Source organism: Ylistrum balloti, unplaced genomic scaffold (assembly GCF_031769215.1).
Source record: "Ylistrum balloti isolate Yb309-2 unplaced genomic scaffold, AGI_CSIRO_Ybal_v1 Utg369640, whole genome shotgun sequence".
Taxonomy (NCBI): Eukaryota; Metazoa; Mollusca; class Bivalvia; order Pectinida; family Pectinidae; genus Ylistrum; species Ylistrum balloti.
This window is the reverse complement of record NW_026781901.1, coordinates 959,044-980,000: the sequence shown is the minus strand read 5'-3', so window position 1 is coordinate 980,000 and position 20,957 is coordinate 959,044. Positions and strand designations below refer to the sequence as shown.

The following is a 20,957-nucleotide window of genomic DNA, read 5'->3' as shown; positions in this document are numbered from 1 at the left end:
AATTAGGTAAGCCCTACCCCACCTAATGCCTACGGGTGTTATGTAACACCTGACCAGGTGTAATCAGTTAATTGGACACCTGCACGGGTTACTCTGATACATGGGTTTATTCCCACCTAGCCTACATTTGAAAATATTACAGGTACATGTACAGGAAGTGTTCACGCCTCTTAACCTGAGGGTTATAGTTTGTTTCAACTAATTAACCATACCTAGAAGTAACCTCAACATTGCACCCAAGCATCCAGACTTGTGTATATTAAAGAATTGTCTTTGTTTTCATGAACAGTTTTATGCGTTATCGGTTAATAACAAAAGAATTAAAATGTCAGTGAATATTTATCAAAGTTCTGCAGTGTGAAAATATGACTATTAATCAAAGCTTATTAGCTAATTTGATTATTAATGAAAGCTGATCAGAGAAATTGTTCAATTTAAGCCATGTAGATAGAGTATATAAGAAGTCTGCACATGCCGAATATTTGCAGTCCAGCCTTACCTTGCGAAACTAACTTACTGAATCTCGTGAGATTTCAGAATTTCAGTATAAAGCATGGTCGGTACCTGCCCATTTTTCCATGCCATTAAGTACGAGTGGATGGTATCTTATATTTAACTCATTGTTCTATGCCCAGAAGGAAATTCCGAATCGCTGCATTTTGAGCTATACATTATACCAGTTTTAACATCCGGTATGTTTGCATTCCTGTATCATAGAATAATTTCAGACCACCTGAAGTGTTTCATCTTGGTTACCCAAAAGGGGCCTTATACATGATTTTATGACCTAAATTCATTAGTCAGACAGCTGTATTATATATGTAAATGAGGCTGAAGCACATATTTTATTTTCTAGCACATGATTTGGACACCTGCTTAATGGAAATGAGACTAGTGTCTTCAGATTATACCATTACGATTAAGTCCTTATAAATTAGTTTATGGTATAACCTCACATAAGCAGTAACCAAATACATGTAGTGCAGAAGTGATGAAAAATGTTCAGACCCCACGTGGGATCTATGTATTAATCGTAAGCTCTCCAGGCCGACAGTAATATGGATATTTAGTATCATTTCACACAGTATAATGGAGACTTATTGGTGACCTGTACTTCAACTTGCACGTATATTAATCTGTCAGAGTTGACCATCACATTGATAATATTTTGTACATAACATAGCTTGTCGGAATGTCTTTGTAGGCCTACCAAAATGTCTATACCTCCATCCAACTTCCCTGCCACATTCTTTCGTCAAGGGATCAATTTTCTTGATGACAATCACATATATTAAATAATCAGATATATGCAGAGTATGTTGACAAAAAGACTTGCATCCTCCGACACACATCAATATTTGGCATAGTAAACCGAATGGGAAAATATGACGAACACAAAAGATTTCCAAAGTTTATAACCAATAGTGCAGTGACACCCCTGTCTTTGGTGGATGAGTCCAATTAAAGTTTATTTTGTATAGTGTTATCTCTTGAGAGGAATTTTCGATTTTTCTTTTAAAAAAGCAAAACCAGGGAGGAAGAAGAAGAAAGAAGGTAAAAGATTCAATTTTTCAAGAACGAATAAGGATCAAGTAATAAAACGGTTCTTCAAATTTTTCATTTTGCTGTGTGCGGTGGAAAAATATAGTGCAAGACTGACTTCACATCAACAGACAATGTCGTGGCCGAAGTCTGACAGTTGCATAAAATATGTATGCATTATCTATGGAAAGTCTTAAAGCAGATTTGACCTTAATACATATTGTATTTCTTCTGAACTTTGTACAGTTAAACATGATACAATGTGCTGTGTACTTTATCTATGCCTTGACCCTGAAAAAGCATGCAGAAGGTGACCAGACATGTGGTAACAAAGGTTTGGCTGTTTTACAAACTGCATATGGATAATTTGGAATTCAGAACTTAAAAATCAGAAAACAGATATATAGTGAATAGTAACATCAATGTTTGATCAAAGGACATTTTGTTTACTTTTTAATTTTAATTTTAATTGATGTTTCATGAATATTTTTGTTTAGAAATAATACTCTACTGCCATTTAAGATTCAAAGAAGTAATTATTTTACTGCTAATCCATCCTAGAAATGTCATTTGTCACAGCTGGCAAACATTGGGTGATAAACTGATTTGTTCCTGTAATTATCACTACTTTTCCAGTTGGTAATCTAGCACAAGAATCAGAGGGAAATTCAATCCACCACATCATATCATCTGATAAGGATTTGATCTTCGCTGTTATTTGAAACTTATTATATAATATATATAGTTTTATATATGATGTATATATACTGATTAACATTGATATTGACGTCACAAGTGAGTGTGACTGGAAATATTTTCTGTTTTAAACATGTAGTGACCGCTGTTGTTCAAGATGAGTTATTGTTGGACTTTCGTCAAGAAGGTGACCATTTTTCATGAGCTTTCCTTTAAAATATCATCATGACTTCTGCTGGTTTTATGGGATTTTGGTTTTTTTTTATGTTTACATCTAGCTACCATTTATACACCATAAACAGGACCAGTTTACCTGATGTGCTAGATGCATGATAATTTTGAATTAATTATCTAACACAATTGTTAACGTCACTGTAAATAATCATGTTCATTTAATGGCTAGGTACCAGAAAAAATTATGTTGGGACTCTTGACAAGTTCAGTGACTACTTAATTGTCTGGTCCGACAGTTATCATTTTTTTTCCAACTACCCCCCCGGTAGTACTTGTAACATATCATTAATTTAACGACACAGATATTTGAGTCTCTGGGTCACATGTAACATGTCATTAATTTAACGACACAAATATTTGAGTCAGGAGGCCATTCTTCATCTTGTGGACTCGCTCAAATTTTGAGAATCCACTTGTATCTCTTTGTAACTGGACTCCTCAAAAATTTGGAAATGGTGCGCTGGACAAAATAGAAAAAATCCTTCAAAAATTTCTACCATTCTAAGCACATGTGTGCCAGACTTGCTTAGGTTTACAAAACCTTTTCTCTTGCATTTTGATTTGAAAGATTTGAAGATTCCAAAAGGTAAGTTTTAATTTTACTTAACGTCTTGTTGGACAAGTTGGTGATTGTTGGCCCCTGAATCATAAAGCTGAAAAATGCTGAATGCTGAAATACAAAGGCATTGTTTTTCATTGTGTAAAATTATGTTGTTTAATGTATCATAATTTTTATCATTTCAGTGGGATAAAATGCCAACCATTGGAGCAACTTTAATTTTTGTGGCGTTCCTTGTCATACCTTGCAAAGCAGGACAAGCCACAGAATGTTCAACAAATATAACAAGTCTTTTCTCGGAGCTAGAGAACGAGGTACAGAGGAGAGAAGACAGCATGACAGCTAGCGATATTTATCATGTGGTGTCTGAGTGGGTTCCGCTTAGTCCTAGAAATGTCACTGAACAGTGTTTACACCAGGGTGTCAATGCCACTCAGTGTTTACTCGACAAGGTAATTTGCTCCTTATGTATTTATACAATGTGAAAATAAAGGGGGTTACAATATTCATCAGGCCATGAGCTGATACCAAACGATAAGACAAGCTTACCAATATCTTCTTTTGTTCAGAAGATTAACATATCTATATCCTTGTTTAGTGATAAGCCCATCCCCTGACTGAAGATCATACAGTGATAGGCAATAAGATCACCCAGTGATGTCTACTTTGATTTATGTAGATCTGGAAACCCTTTTGATATAGAATAAAGTAAAAAACAAAAACAAAAGTTTTGCAATGTAGATACTAAAGTAAATCTGTTTTCACAAAAGCTTTCTCTTTATTTGACTCAGTGTCTGACATTCCATGAAATACTTCGTCTACACAATTTGAATGCCACCTCAAGCCTCTCACAAGATGACCTGCATAAGTTGTCTCCCCTCCTGACCTACATTGTAAGAGCCAAATCTTGTAACAACGCAGATACATCTGTAGAGGAAGAGACAGAAGAACGGCACAGAAACAAACCAACAATGGCAAAAGGTGAGTCCTGTACTAAGTTTAAATGACTTCTTTTGGTAGTTTCTGAAATTTTTTGAGAGTTTCTAGTTTAAAAAATTAGCTAGATATTAGAGGTCACCTGGCCTGAAGGGGCCATCAGAGCTGATGCTTTGTGGCATCTCTTGTCTGTCAAGCTTCAACTTTTAACTTGTTGTTAACCAACACACCAAATGTCATGGGTTTCTGAGATGCAGCTTGACCAAGACTGAGGGGTAAAAATAAATGACTATGACCTATATTCAAGGTCACAGGGGTTGAATTTGTTTCAAACTTAACACAACTTCTTCTGGCTGACAAAAATGCCCAGAGGCATGATATCTGATAGCTAGGTTCCTGGGATGAATCAGAGACGTATATACGTCTCTGGATAATCTTGACAAACTGTAGGAAAAGAAATGACCTTGACCCATATTCAAGTTCACAGGGGTGAAATTAATTAAAACTGTAAAATTACTTTTTCAGGTAACGTTAAGGTCTAGAAGAATAGCATTTAATCCTGGCACTCCTCAAAATCAAAGCATTCACAATTATTTTGAACATCTAAACAAAAACATAGAACCTAAACCCATTGCATATTTTTGCACTAACATTGTGGCATTCATTAGATAGCTCAACAAACTTCAAACAAATAACTTTGACCCATATTTAATGCCACTGTGGTAAGATTTGAACTAGCAGTACCATCAAACATCTGAAGAATATCAAAGGCCTAAAATCATAATATTTGAATGAAAAGGATGAAATATTGCGTATTTAAAGTGAGCAGTAGTACCGGGTGAGTGATGCAGGCTCATTTGGCCTCTTGTTAAGATTTACATAGGGGTGAGACAAAAAAACATATATCTTACAAGGTCAGTATTTGACTGCATGTATTGTATTCATTTATTACACTAAATGACTTTGGTTAGAGGCTTCTTGTCAAGTTCCTGTGGCACCAACAAAGCAGACATGTGAGAAAATGATTCTAATCTCAATACCTGTTCAATTAGAAAAATAGTGATATGTACAATTTGACCAAAAATTGCATATCGTCATTATATTCTTAGAATGTTCTTGATAGTTGTATTTTCCAACGAAGTCAGAGACGTCTAGAAATATTTTTCTAAGCAAAAATGATTGATATATTTGACTTAATAAAGGCCTATACAGCAAGCTTAAACTATTTAAAAGGTCATTCTTCTGGACCTTTCAGTTCACCAGAAGAAGTCATTCTAAGTGGTGTACTTAATATATTTTTTAAGGGATAAGTTCAGAATATAATTTGAATTTAAATGAAAAATGCAAATTTTGAGCAATAAATCTGCATACATAATGGCTGAGTATATTGGAGAAAAAAACGAAAAATTTTCAATAATGTGATTTGTGAAGTAAACCGTCTGTATATTGTGTTTTTAATAAGCCCAGCTCTGTACTTGTATAAGTTGGAAATATTTGTAGGGGATTTAATTTTGCTATATTCAGGCTATCAGAAATAGCATTAAACTAAATACTCTGTGAACATCTCTACAGTGAATGAAAATCTCCACAAATGTATGTCATGTTGGTTCATATGGACAGCATTTTATAGACCAGCATGAAGTTAAATGCCCATGAACTAGTCCAAGCAGGAAAACTGTGAAATAGGGATGAGTACTCTTAACAGGTGGAATATTTACATTTTTTATAAATTATATTATAATACAGCATGAAAAGATGCTGTTTTAATATACATGTAATATCATATACATTCTGTTTATATTTTCTATTCAACAAAGACAAACTTTTTGTAACATCTTATACTCACTGACCTGTCAGAGATTTGTAGTTTTATACTTTTGTGTTTTGTTTCTTTCTGAAAAACAGCATGGGGATATGGTTTTTTATTTGTCACCATAATCAACATTTGTTCATTGACTGGAGCTATGGTCCTGCCCTTTATGAAGAAATCGGTGTACAAGCAGATTCTAATCTTTATGATTGGCCTTGCTGTCGGCTGTCTGGCCGCCAATGGACTTCTCGTTCTCATACCAGAGGTATGTCATTCTGTCCTTGAGTCCCTGGCTTCAGTAATCATAAATTTTATCCAAAATTCAAATATTAATTATCATTTCATACTCTGGTTTAACAGATTTTCAAATTTTGAATTAATTTTTTTTCTTAATATCTATTAAATAACATTGACAAGATTTCATGGGGGTTAATTTTCAAGGTTTTTCCAAAAGAAATGCATGTACTGTTTCATGGAAAAATATAAGTTAATGCTTCTACTTATACACTGTACGAATTTCAACAGTTTGTTGGATGTATGATATGCAGATTAAAAGTACCCACAAAATCGATGAAAATAAAATCCAGACCAACATTTCATTGTTAACAAGCACCTTCAGTTCACAGATATTTTAATCTACATGTGCATTATAGTAAGTAGTAACTGTTTAAAATATTTACGGAAAATTAAATTCGACAACATTGATTTATTGATGGAAATTTGTTGAGTATGTCTACGTTACAACAGACTTTAACATTGCTATATTAAGTTAGTGAGTACAAATGAAAGTGATTTTTTTACACTTAGGCCCTCGGACTAATGTTCATTGAAGGACATGAAGTTAGCTGGAACTATGTATGGAAAACAACAACAGTCCTGGGCGGAATTTATCTTTTCTTCCTCATTGAACGTTTTCTCAAAATGATCCTGGACTGGAATGAGGTATGTAAACTGTGATGTCTTCACAGTCTCCTGGCCCTGGTTAGAAATAACCAGTTGTTAGTAAACATTTTTAAATACAAATCAAACAAAATTTGGAACTGATATTTTCATGTAGCTCGCCTGGGCCAAAGGGCCATGTTTATTGTACAAACTTGTTCAAATTGATTGGATGTGCCCACTTTTAATGCTAATGGTGCACATGTTGATGTATCTCTGATGAATATTAGTTTTATTTTTGATGAACAATTTGTATACCAGGAATTGATAAATAGTGTATCCCTGGTAAATACTAGCCTCAGTGGTAAATACTGGTAATTAATAGTAAATACTGGTAAATACTAGCCTCAGTGGTAAATACTGGTAATTAATAGTAAATACTGGTAAATACTAGTAAATACTGGTAATTACTAGCCTCATTGGTAAATACAGGTAATTAATAGTAAATACTGGTAAATACTAGTAAATACTGGTAATTACTAGCCTCATTGGTAAATACAGGTAATTAATAGTAAATACTGGTAATTACTAGTAAATACTAGCCACACTTGTAAATACTGGTAATTACTAACAAATACTAGTATACTGGTAAATACTAGTAAATACTGGTAAATACTAGCTCATTGGTAAATACTGGTAATTAATAGTAAATACTGGTAATTACTAGTAAATACTAGCCACACTTGTAAATACTGGTAATTACTAACAAATACTAGTAAATACTGGTAAATACTAGTAAATACTGGTAAATACTAGTAAATACTGGTAAATACTAGCCTCAGTGGTAAATACTGATAATTAATAGTAAATACTGGTAATTACTAGTAAATACTAGCCACACTTGTAAATACTAGTAATTACTAACAAATACTAGTAAATACTGGTAAATACTAGTAAATACTGGTAAATACTAGCCTCATTGGTAAATACTGGTAATTAATAGTAAATACTGGTAATTACTAAAATACTAGCCACACTTGTAAATACTGGTAATTACTAACAAATACTAGTAAATACTGGTAAATACTAGTAAATACTGGTAAATACTACTCATTGGTAAATACTGGTAATTAATAGTAAATACTGGTAATTACTAGTAAATACTAGCCACACTTGTAAATACTGGTAATTACTAACAAATACTAGTAAATACTGGTAAATACTAGTAAATACTGGTAAATACTAGCCTCATTGGTAAATACTGGTAATTAATAGTAAATACTGGTAATTACTAGTAAATACTAGCCACACTTGTAAATACTGGTAATTACTAACTACTAGGCCTCATTGGTAAATACTAATTAATAGTAAATACTGGTAATTACTAAATACTAGCCACACTTGTAAATACTAGTAATTACTAACAAATACTAGTAAATACTGGTAAATACTAGTAAATACTGGTAAATACTAGCCTCATTGGTAAATACTGGTAATTAATAGTAAATACTGGTAATTACTAGTAAATACTAGCCACACTTGTAAATACTGGTAATTACTAACAAATACTAGTAAATACTGGTAAATACTAGTAAATACTGGTAAATACTAGCCTCATTGGTAAATACTGGTAATTAATAGTAAATACTGGTAATTACTAGTAAATACTAGCCACACTTGTAAATACTGGTAATTACTAACAAATACTAGTAAATACTGGTAAATACTAGTAAATACTGGTAAATACTAGCCTCATTGGTAAATACTGGTAATTAATAGTAAATACTGGTAATTACTAGTAAATACTAGCCACACTTGTAAATACTGGTAATTACTAACAAATACTAGTAAATACTGGTAATTACTAGTAAATACTAGTAAATACTAGCCTCACTTGTAAATACTGGTAATTAATAGTAAATACTGGTAATTACTAGAAAATACTGGTAATTACTAGTAAATACTGGTAAAAACTAGCCTCACTTGTAAATACTGGTAATTATTAGTAAATACTGGTAAATACTAGTCTCACTAGTAAATACTGGTTAATACTAGGTTTTCATTAAAGAGAAATTGTATTTAGCTCAATATGTTGAAGTTAATACTAGGTAAGTCAGTGGGCCTGGGTTCAAATCCTGTTACAGTGAATTATATGGAATCTATTGGTATGATTTGTGACTTAATGCTTGGAAAGAACATTTTTAATGAGGCAATGAGTCAAAAATAAGGAAACCGTAATATATGATTTTGGTACAAAATTCTGGTGCAACCTAGAGCCAAACACTTGAGGGAATCTTGCTGTTTTGCCTTTGAAAAAATAGAATAATGAAAAAAAAAGATCTGGCAAACACTGAAATTTTATGAATGTTGAATGTCTTAGGTATCCTCCATTTTAATGTGATGTGTCTCTCAATGACTTTGCATTCTTGTTATATTCTAGCAGAACATACATTGTATGTGTACATGTTCATTCCAAGGCCTGGCATATCTCAGTGGAAACAAACAGTACAATTATTACTGAACATATTTAAAACATTTCAAAAATAAATAACAAATTCATGAAAACAATGAATTACATTTGTGTTGTGATTAAAAGTATATTTCATCAACATAGTTCTTACCTGCCAGGTGCAGGTGGATTTTCGGGACCTCCCTGATATCGTTTTTAATGTAGTTTTTTGATGTGTAAAACATAAGGGATTTTTCTCCAGCATTTCCAACTCTAAAAAACACTAGCACAGTTTTTTAGGATCTAATATATAAGTGGCAAAATATCCCATTTGCCAAAACTGCCAAGAAAGTCTGATATTTCCTGTTGTTTACTTGTCCCTGTATTGTCATGTGTTGTGTATTGTATTCATGTAAATAGCTTCTATTTTAGTCTGTCGTTGTTTTAACCAAAATATTTGATAAATTCAGAGGAGAAATGAAGACTACCTATCTGACGAACCTATCGATGATCAGGATATGTACTCCTCTATCAAGGCAAAAACACCCATCACGACAGCCCAGCGTTACAAAGACACAAAGAACCTTCCAACAAGTCTGCCAACATCTGCTAGCGAGATCCCACTGACGGACGAAAACTCACAGGATAACGTGCTCTCTATTATAGAGGTATATTGTATCTGTCTTTTTGATTCATGTATTCAAAAAGTCATGTAGGACTTGACACAGTAGACTGGTGATATCATGTTTCAACCCATTGTGGATGAAATAGGGGAATCTGAATCATTTAGTTTGCCAACATGAAGCTTGCAACTTAATAACTTAATAATCTTTCCCCAAGGTATGAGATCCCCCTATCTAACTATCAATGAGGTTGCTTTTTAAGGTCGCCTGAGCCAAAGGCTCATGGTGACCTGTTGCCATCATTATTTGTCTGTCGTCGTACGTCGTTAACTTTTCACATATTCAACTTCTTCTCAAGAACCACTGAATAGATTTTGACCAAACTTGGCACAAGGCATCCCCATGGGAAGCTGCTTCAAGTTTGCGAAGAAAACGGGTGTGGCCGCAATAGGGGCCCCAGGAGGGGGAAAAAGGGGGTAAAATTAGGTAAATCTTTAAAAATCTTCTTCTCATGAACCAACAGTCAGATTAAATTCATATTTCATATTTAGGGTCCTTATGGCAAGGTCTACAAAGTTTGCAAATGAAAAAGGGCGTGGCCCCAATAAGGCCCCAGGAGGGGGGAAAATGGGAAACTTTATACGAATGTTCTACACAAGGTCCTGGCAAGTGTTTTTTTTTAACTTTTTGGGGCGATTCAAAATCCAAGATGGCCACCCAGGCCTCTGTTTGGCTAAGACATTATGGGCTTCCTCTCAAGAACCATTGGGTGGGTCATGTTCAAACTTGGTACAGATGTTTTACACTTGGTCCAGCACAAGTGTTGATACATTTTTGCAACATTTTAAAATCCACGTGGGTTTTCCCCGGGTACTCCGGTTTCCTCCCACAATAAGACCCCTCGCGCGCTTACATCCGGGCCAACAAGAGTAATTAGTATAAGTTGACATAACTTGTTTCGCAATTGTTGTAAAATAAATAAAGTTTATATTTATATTTAAAATCCCCAGATTATTGACATATTCCTCAGGTGACCGTTAAGGCCCCTTGGGCCTCTTGTTATATATGTATTTTTATTTTCTCCTGGTCTGAAACCCGGTATGAGACATGGAAATCTGATAGTGTGTAACATGAGGATACACAAGTTGAGAGTTCGAGAACAAGAAGTCTAGAACACTGTAAAGCAGTTGTTGTACCCCTGTATTACAAATATGACAATACTTGGAGTCGATATGCTGTTTACAGATTGGGATTAGAAAGACAATTATGGATTAAAGACCTTCCTTTTTATAATCTTTATAAAACATGTATAGTGAAATTACTAAAACAACAACCTCAGGGTAATTTAGGACCTGACGAAGCCCACAAGTGGGCGAAACTGGTCGACAGTTTGAAATAAATAGTAACAACTTACTCCGAGCGTGTTACGGTTGATATCCTGCATCGTTTATCCCTACTCCCAAATTGCCCTACATACCGGGTAGGTATCTAAGCAAGGAGTGTCAAGAACACCTGTAACCAACACAAAAATAACAGTGTTGGCTCCACTCCTTGGGTTGAATGACTAGGATACAATTTACATACCTGTATGCTACTGTTACATTAGTTTAGTTCTGATTATTGTAAAAATGAAAATACCATGTTGTATACATTATATTACTAGTAAAAAATATTCACTGCACTTGATATCTTTAACACCAGTAAATTCATGAACATTTTCAACTTTGATTTAAACCTGAAGTTTCTGGAGTTTAAGAATGAAGACAGTCAGTTATATACTTGTATCAGTTGTTAACACTATTTCTGTTGTACAGAATTAACTTTCCATATAATTTACAGTTTGTTTTGATATTCTTGTGAATTATATATATATCTATATATTGTTTAAAAGAAATATTGCCATATTTTTTATATTGTGATTGGAAATGCTTTCGAAACTGTGTATCTCAGAAAAAATTTTTTGACACAGATAACACCTCAGAATGGCAACACCAAATCACATGCTAATAAACCGATTGCCACCGTGGCTTGGATGATCATATTTGGCGACGGGATGCACAACTTTATTGATGGTTTGTCCATCGGAGCAGCATTTACCGAGAGTATCCTGGCAGGCATCAGTATTTCTCTGGCCATTATCTGTGAGGAACTACCTCACGAGTTAGGTAAATATCTCTGTTCTATAATATTTCAGTACACAATCTTTTCAGACGGCTTGTCAAGGTAGCCATCTGGATCTGCCAAAGGGGAACAGTTCCAAACAAAGACAAGATGCGCCACAGACTCTAGTGTTATACAAAGCTTAGCCAAATTGATTACAGTGGGTTGTTACCATCTTCTGTACTTTTTCCTGTAATTTATTTACTATCTTACTACACTATATTCTACCTTGGTTTACATATGATTACAGTACACTCAATTGGTCGCGAGTCTCCACACTAGTCATTTGTCTGATGAAGGTCACCTGAGTCCTGGAAGCATCTTACAATCTTTTAACTGGCTAGGTTATAAGAACTTCTGTTCTAATGTTTTATAGTGTTACAGTACAGCAGTTAAGAAATCAAATACCCACTTTTCTGGTCTCGTAGATCTAAAGGCCTAATTTTGTATAGGTTATACTTGGACTGACAAATGACTAGTACCATTTTTTTTTTTTTTATTTGTTACGAAGATATATTAGGATCTCTCAATAAACAAAGGTAAAGCAAGCTTGAATTAAGTGTAAAATCATATTTTGAAATATGTATTGTTTTGTAAAAAACAGGTATTTTTTCCTTGTTTGAGCTTGAGGAAGTGGAAGGGTAAAATGTAGCATTGGAATGAGGAAGTTTTTCAGCGTTTTTGTTTTGTGATTGATGGTAGATACAGTCAGGATCTAACTGTACATGTGAAACACAAAGTAGTGAATGAAAGAAAGTATGGTAAGCAGGTGATGTTTTTGTTAAAGACGATGAGCTTACATTTTCATTTTCACAGTTTCTTTTTTCCCCGAAATGAATGATCATTAATTTGTATTTTTTCCTGCATGAACATAGTTAGAACATTATGTAAATATTTGTGATGTGAGTATTAATGATAAAATTTCAAACTTAGAATTGATTCCTTCCCATGATACAAAGTCAACAAAAAACGTTGATAAAACCTTGAATTTGCTCTTAGTATTTTCTATTGAGTTTACTAGACAAGTCCTTAATTAACAAGCTCTCATAAATAATAAGGTTTTGCAAGAATGAAAAAAAGAATTCAAAAATGAATTATATGAAGCTGGTACAGTATAACATCAAGACATATAGTTGAAGAAAATACAATAGGTGGAGTGATCAAACGCCCTGTTGGTATAGCTGGTTGGTATGTGTATTTGTAAGGGAACCCAAGATGGATACTGAGGTATTCTAATAGAGCTCCGTAGACAATAGGTATTAACAAATAGAATAAGGATAGCGTGTCAACACTGAGGATTCTGTAGTTGTTAAGTTTATTTATGCAGCAATCCGAAACATGTCAACATAAATACATCTAAACAACTTTGGAATCCTTGGTGTTGATGCTCGTCCTTATTCTACTTATTAAGACATATACCACATACCATATGCCATATTTTTATAGTTTGATCTTTACTTGCAGTGCTTAGGTCTACCCATGACTTCAGATTTTGTTTACTGGTACCAATCATAGAATTGTATTTATCTTCCTAACAGTACAAGGCAGAAAACTGAACCAAGGATAGAGGTGAATTAGTTTTCAATCCTGGTCAAGTACTGGTATATTTCTTACTGGAGTTGCCTATACCATACTGGATCAATATTTGACTCTGTTACATTTATTACACCCCCCGCAACGAAGTTAGGGGGGGGTATACTGGAATCAGGTTGTCTGTCCGTCCGTCCGTCTAGGCGTCCGTCTAGGCGTCCGTCTGTCTGTAGACACATTTTGTCCAGCTAACTCTTCCTAAACCTGTGAACCGATTTTGATGAAACTTTACAGGAATATTAAGGATCATGTGTAGATATGCATGCCCCTTTCTTTTTTTGAAAATTTTGGTAGCCATGGTAACTGGTCACTATAAACAAGTTTTCTAATAAATGTCCATAACTCCTCAGTTATTTGACCGATTGTATTCAAACTTAGGAAAAAGATGTAATTCAGTAAGGCCAATAATTGGACATATTAGACGTTTCCCAAACTGTTACCGCGGAAACACAATCCTGGCCTCTGATTGGTCAAAATTAAGATATTGTCCAATTTTGACCAAATTTGGTATATAGGGTTATTAGGGGATGCCAAACATTATAAAATAGGTTTCGTTGCCATGACAAACATGTGTAGATAGGCATTCCCCTTTCTTTTTTTGAAAAGGCCAATAATTGGACATATTAGACGTTTCCCAAACTGTTACCGCGGAAACACAATCCTGGCCTCTGATTGGTCAAAATTTAGATATTGTCCAATTTTGACCAAATTTGGTATATAGGGTTATTAGGGGATGCCAAACATTATAGAATAGGTTTTGTTGCCATGACAAACATGAGTGTTTAGTGTAGATCAAGAACATAACGGCAGACATTTTTTTTGTCTCTGTGGCCCTTCAGTGGAAAATATTACTTCAATAAAGAGGTAAGTATTGCAAGACTCTCTTGATCATGAACAACATGTATTCCACCCCTTCTGACTTCCAGAAATGCAGGCACATGCAGAATATGTCAATTACTCTCAGAATAACACTTTAACTTATCCATTGACTTGTTGCAGTGTGCGGGGGGTATTGGTCAGCCATCTAGGCGACAGTTCTAGTTCACTTTTGAATTTGTTGCAGGTGATTTTGCTATTTTGATCAACGCTGGGATGAGTATGAAGAAGGCGCTGATGTACAACTTCCTGTCTGCGTGCATGTGCTATCTGGGGCTGATAGTAGGAATGCTGTTGGGAGAAAACACACATGCACATGACTGGATCTTTGCTATAGCAGGTGGAATGTTTCTCTACATCTCACTTGTGGACATGGTAAGTCTTGTCTGCAGGGACTGGACTGATCACATCATAGTTAAAGTCTATATAGAGTTAGCCTTAGGAATGTTGGACAAGGCAGTTCTACCAGAGGTTGTAGAATTCAGATCACAAGAGTTGAGGCTACACACTCAGGCGGAATATCTCTAATCTTTAAATAATATTTGCATTTTTGTTTTAAAAAAAGTTTTGTAAAAGCAACATTGAGTGGTTGGTTGACACTGTGATAACACATAGGTTTTAACTTAGGGGACAGCGATTTGATTCCCTGTTTGTTATGGGGATCATCTGCCTGACATATGTGGGATTTACTCAGGTTCTCCTCCCTCAGTTATCCCAGGTTGAAAATATAGAAAGAATTATTCTGTCATCGTTAAGTCTCCATGGTCTCCACCTTGCCTTCATGTCTCATGTTGAATGCATTGTCTGAGAGGCTTTTGCAAGAACACAGTGACAACACAGTGAATGATGTGTCACAATTAAGTTACAAAACTGTATTTTACAGTTTTACACAGGTGTTCATGTAATGTACATCAATCACTGATTAGCTTAGAAGTCAAGCAGTAGGTTTTGTTATACATTTCAACATCTCAATAATTCCTCTCCTGTTTTTTTAATGGTTCTTTGTTGCTATTTCCTACTTTGTAGATGCCTGAGATGAACAGCGAAGCAGAGAATGAAGAAAACAAGAGGATTATTGGTGTTGTGCGTATCTTCGTACTCCAGAACCTCGGCATGATTCTCGGATTTGCCGTCATACTCATGATGACTTTGTACAGCGGCGATATCAATTTTGAATAGTAGAGAACAAGATTTACTGGGCCCTACACAAAAAGTTATGGATCAAAGATATTGGGATCATTGGCTTACTAAACGACATAAATAATAATCAAAGGATGATCAAATTCAGATACCCAATATCCATAATTAAAGAATTTCAATGCAATAATCAAAATTTGAGTTATGTATAATTTTATATAGTACAAGACAAATTCTAAATATTTTTTTTTTTTTCATACTTAACCTTTTCAAGCTTTTCAGGTTTTTTTTTTTTTGTATTTTTTTTGTTTACAAAAAATTGTTTCAGTTGGTGCTACCTAGTTTAAGGTAAACAAGAAAAATAGGATGTAATATTTTTTTTTTTTTTTTTTTGATTGTTTTTACCTAAAAAGCTACTAGCTATTGATATCCTGAAGTTGGGTTATCCTCCCTTGGACAGGTCTTCATAACAAAACTAAAGTTATAACAGTTAATACAGGTATTTGGGATCTGTATTTACAATGTTAGCGGTAAATTTTCTGTTTTTAATTTTAGAATTTAAAAAATTTCTATTTTGCAAACTTATAGCTAATAGGTTTAATTTTCTTTTTAGTTTATAATGGATTTTGTATCCAAATGTTTGCAACTATGCTTTTTTTTTTTTTTTTTTATTATTATTTTAGGTTTTTTTAAGAAATTCATCAAAACAAGACATTTTATTGTTTAAATGTATGGTTAGACGTACACATTATGTACAGTATTTATAAGTATTATACATATCACTGATGGGGTTTATGCATAATGAAGTGAGAGAAAATTTTCAAGGATTTTATTTTATTTGAAATTTTAATCACTTTGTAAGTTGGGTATTCAATATTGATTGGTGTTGTAAGATTCTACTAAGTTTTGAATTAATTATGTGGCAATTTTACTGAAATAATTAATGGTAAAATTTGCTTGAGTATTTGTACTAGATCAGAATGATCTATGTAATGTATAGACAATTATTCTTAAGTGGGTATTTTAATGGTTTATCTTTATATTTTTTTATGCTATTATGCATGGAAAAGTGCATGTTTATTCTTTCAGAGCTGACTCATGACTTTTTTTATTTGTAAAATTCTTCTATTTTGTTTTTAATTTTTTTTATATAATATCCACAACTTTATCATTACTTAGCAATGACAAATACTTCTACTCTAATAAAAAGTCAGTATGAAAAAAAAAAAATTCTTTCAAAAGTATTATAGTGCATTTTTGAAAACATTGACATAACCCCGCCCCCTTTTTTGCTCTTGAGGTATAGTAGACTTTTTACCTTTAGTGAGTCCGAAGTTTTAAGTAGTCTCAGTACGATGTTACACATTTGAGATCACTGTTTGAATATTTTACTCCTTTTTCAAGATTTGCCAACTCAATAATCTTTCCCCTTGAATTGAGATCATGTCTCATTCTTAAGGGTTTGAATGATTACGTTTTTCATGCATTTTTGAGTTTCTATACATGCAAAATTGTTGTTTTTTCGGTGATTGGGATTGTTGATTGTCAATTAATTGCTGGGGTGACGTCATTCCATTGTCCTGACAGGGGGGGATCCTGCCATCTGTCCTTAGCATATGCATGACAGGGAAATCATGCCCCACCAAAAATGTGGATATTCCTGTCAAAGATAAGAGAAATCACTGACAATAAGATTGCTTTGTTTGATGTCAGTTATGATAAGTGGTTGATAAGATGAAGAATATGTTTTGATGAGTTGAATTTTAACATATCAAGTCTTTCTAACGGTCCTCACAATGTTGTTTGCTCCTGGTAATTTGGACTTATATCCAAATGTTCCTGTTATTATAGTGGATAATGTTCAGTGACACATATATAAGATTTCTTTATAACCAAAAACATCTGTCATTGTTGTTGGTTAATATTGTATTTAAAATCACATTTCTCTCTCAACGCTTCCAAGATTTCAATTTTCATGATGAATTTGAGTTTTCTTTTAACAGTTAAATGTAAAGAGGTTTTTTTCTTTAATTTTTGTTGTTTTTGTTTTGTATTTTGATTGATGGTAGCTAAAGTATAATATTTTGTCATGTATATTGTTTGTTTCGGAGAATGGTTTTACATATCTGATCATTTGGACCACAGAAATGTTACAACTAGTCATTCTAAATCTAGTGTATCTGGACCAAGCTCATCTCTACCGATTGTTGGTTATCATTTGGTATGGTACCTACCAGTATTTGAATTTTTCAGCAAGAAATATCATACAAGACTAGAACTTAATGCCATTATACTTTAAAATAAATCCTGTTTTCTATCCATACAAGGCTTTCTAGTCCCTTCATTCGGACACTATATATAGAACTCTTCTCATTCAGTGAACCCAGGTGTTATCGGATGCTGTTTTTTCTCATTTAATTATTTTAAAACCATAGACTTTAATATTCAAAAATGCTGTCACACAGTTGTAGTGTAACATAACTTTAACAGGACAGAGTGGCCATAATTTCCCATTGTTAAGTCATTTTGACTGTGTTTACACCATTAAATGTTACAAGAACTCTGACTGGTTGCTATTAGTAGGACTAGCCAATCAGAAAGTTTGATTCAAACAAAGTTGAGTGAAGTAATACACAGTGTAATGCAATGAAAATCTGGACAAACATCTGGAAAATCAAATTGACCAAAAAGTCATTGTAAATCAATTAATTGTGTAACTAGAAGTCATTATTTTTTCCAGTCCCTCCACTAAGATTTTAACCAGGAACCTCTAGTTTATTAATTTTACGCTCAACCTATGAAACTATAGACACAATGTCTCTGGCCAAGCAGTATATTGCAGCTAGTATTTCATCAAGGTTATGATTTTTGTACCGAGGCATGACGGATAATGTTGAAATCATTTTGTTTTATCATACATGTATTTCAAGGGTTCTTGCATCCGAATACACTACACCAGGACGGCTGCATTTCTTCTTTAGCACAATGAATACATTGTCTAAAAGAAACTTTGCAGAACATATCATACAAATTTGAATGTGACTTTTTAAACAACAGACCATGTCAAGTCTCTGGTTTTCAGATATTTGTCCTTTGTCTGACAAAATATCTGTACAGACATCTTCATTTGTCTTGATTTGCCTTTATACATTAAGTACTTTTTTTCTAGTTGGGACCTATATGTATTTATTTTACAATTTTAGCTTTAAAACATGTCACAATCATACTTTTGATATCCTCAGGTTTTACACATACTGAACCAGTTATTCAGAGATTAGTTAGGAACCTCAGCGGAATTATCTGCTTACAGAATTAATGGTAGTTTTCATTTTTCTGCACATTATCAATATGGTACCATTATTTCACAGAGAAAAGCAAAAAGGCAAAGATGAATTGTAATCAAATGTATTGTATGTGATAACACAAACATTGAATTGTACAATCATATATTTGTCAAATCACTTATTTTGTCTACTTGTCCCCCTATGTGTAATGAATAAATATGAAATACCTTCCATCCGAAGTATTAAACTATTTGAAGAATGACCTTTACTGTTAAGTACATATATGTATGGTAACACCTACGCCTAAGAGAATGTCTATACAGGTGTACATGTTCTTGCATAATTCACGTAAAGTCTTATAACATGCATGTGGTAGAAATAAATCATGTTTCACTTTGTGTGCCTTAATCTTAAAGTGATATACTTGCCTGTTTTGTTTCTAACCATAAACATAAGATTTTCGCTGAGGATAATACTCCCTTTAAAAAGTTTCAAAAGTTAATTCATTACTGCAAAGTCTTTTTACGCAATTTTTTTCTTTTTATTTGATGTTTATGACTTATACGATATATATTTAAGAATATTAATTATAATCATGAGTTTATATCTGTAGAAAGGTTTGTAAACATAAGTCTTGCCTACCAAGGTCTGTATTACTTGGTGATATAATGCAAATTGATAGGAATCTGTGTTTATTTTTCTACATCAAACTATTATTTTGTTTTTTTATTGAACAAAAACTTTCTTTAAAGTCAGACTTAAAGGGAAGACTTTTTGTTTTCAGCTTGTTTATATAATAACTATACACATTGGTAAGGATTTAAATGTTTGGATGTTTTAAATGTTCATTGTTTAACTACGGAAAACGAATAATTGTTGGTTATTTTTCATATTTTTGTTTTATTATTTAGCCATATAGTTTCTATATACTTGGACATTCTAGCTGAAAGATATTTTTTTAGATTTTGTCTTTGTTATTGACTTTTTTGCATAAAATCATATGGTTATCATTTTATGACATTTTTTTTTCATATTACTTGTGTATCACATTCATCCTCTGGTCAGCCTGAAGATCCAACACTGTCTACTGTAAAATTATATGTTTCAGTTGGGCTAAATTTTCAAGATTTTTCAAAATATCACTTTTTCATGGATGTTTGATTTTGTGGATAAATAAAAGCTCAATAAAAGTATTTGTACCAAGTGTGACAGTCCATGGACAAAAGAATTTGTGATAAAGAGTAACCACGAAATTGGTGAAAATAAATGCCCCACAAAAAAGAAAGATTTTTACAGTATTGGAAGGTATTGTCAGAATCAAAATGAACTTATTGTAATGTGCTAGACTGGGTTGTTGCTGGCTAAATGTCGTATAGAATCTCATAAATGGTGAAAAAACCTGTACACGTTTCACCAAAACCATTACAACTTTAATCAGAGATGAATATACAAAACCATATCCGATGATTAAATTTTGTGTTATTCATTCAAAAAATGTTAGTCATGCACTAACCCCCCACCCCCCCCCCCCCACCCCCCACCCCACCCAATACTCGATCATTTAATGCACTGTCAATCAATGATGATGTTTGTGATACATATCCCTCTAAGTCAGCTTCTGTGATCTCATCTGTATGTTAAATGTGTTGCATGTTTGAGTCATATATTTTAAACCTCCCATTAGCTTGATGCAATGATTTCTCGACTTAAGATTGGTATATTCTGTATAACCTGTTGCCAGACGAACTACAATATTTTGAAGGTTGATGAATCATTGTATTGACATCAATGGAGTATGATAATTGTTTTCTTACATCTGTGATGCTCAGCATACATTATCAGACCGAAAAACTAAACCTCACGTGCCATATCGATGTATGTATTCATCACAGGAAATTTACATTACAGAAAATATTTCTTGTATGAGAGACAATAATCAAATGCTTTATTGAAAACAAAAGGTTCTTGGAAAAGAAATAACGGTATATTTTCAAATGTATCAAATAAAAATTTTCCAGAAAAAAAAATTAATTGAAAATTTGAAATCTGGAATTAGAAATTCAAGCTGATTTATTCTTCATCTAGATGCCAGAATCTATAAAATTATTTTCAGTCAAGTATGAATTTTATTCTTTGTTATGGTCACTACAGATTGCCATCGATATTTAAGGGGATATATTTT

General features: G+C 33.4%; 1 protein-coding gene across 1 annotated transcript in view; it reads left to right on the top strand.

The window, feature by feature from the left end:
* Positions 1-15,533, top strand: part of LOC132554288 (metal cation symporter ZIP14-like) — a 16,513-nt gene extending 980 nt beyond the window's left edge. The window contains exons 2-9 of the mRNA XM_060218596.1: positions 3,217-3,483; positions 3,823-4,012; positions 5,873-6,042; positions 6,585-6,719; positions 9,576-9,773; positions 11,698-11,893; positions 14,542-14,729; positions 15,381-15,533. Of these exons, the coding sequence (XP_060074579.1) occupies positions 3,217-3,483; positions 3,823-4,012; positions 5,873-6,042; positions 6,585-6,719; positions 9,576-9,773; positions 11,698-11,893; positions 14,542-14,729; positions 15,381-15,533 (1,497 nt within the window). The remainder of the gene's footprint in view (positions 1-3,216; positions 3,484-3,822; positions 4,013-5,872; positions 6,043-6,584; positions 6,720-9,575; positions 9,774-11,697; positions 11,894-14,541; positions 14,730-15,380) is intronic.
* Positions 15,534-20,957: the final 5,424 nt, after the last annotated feature.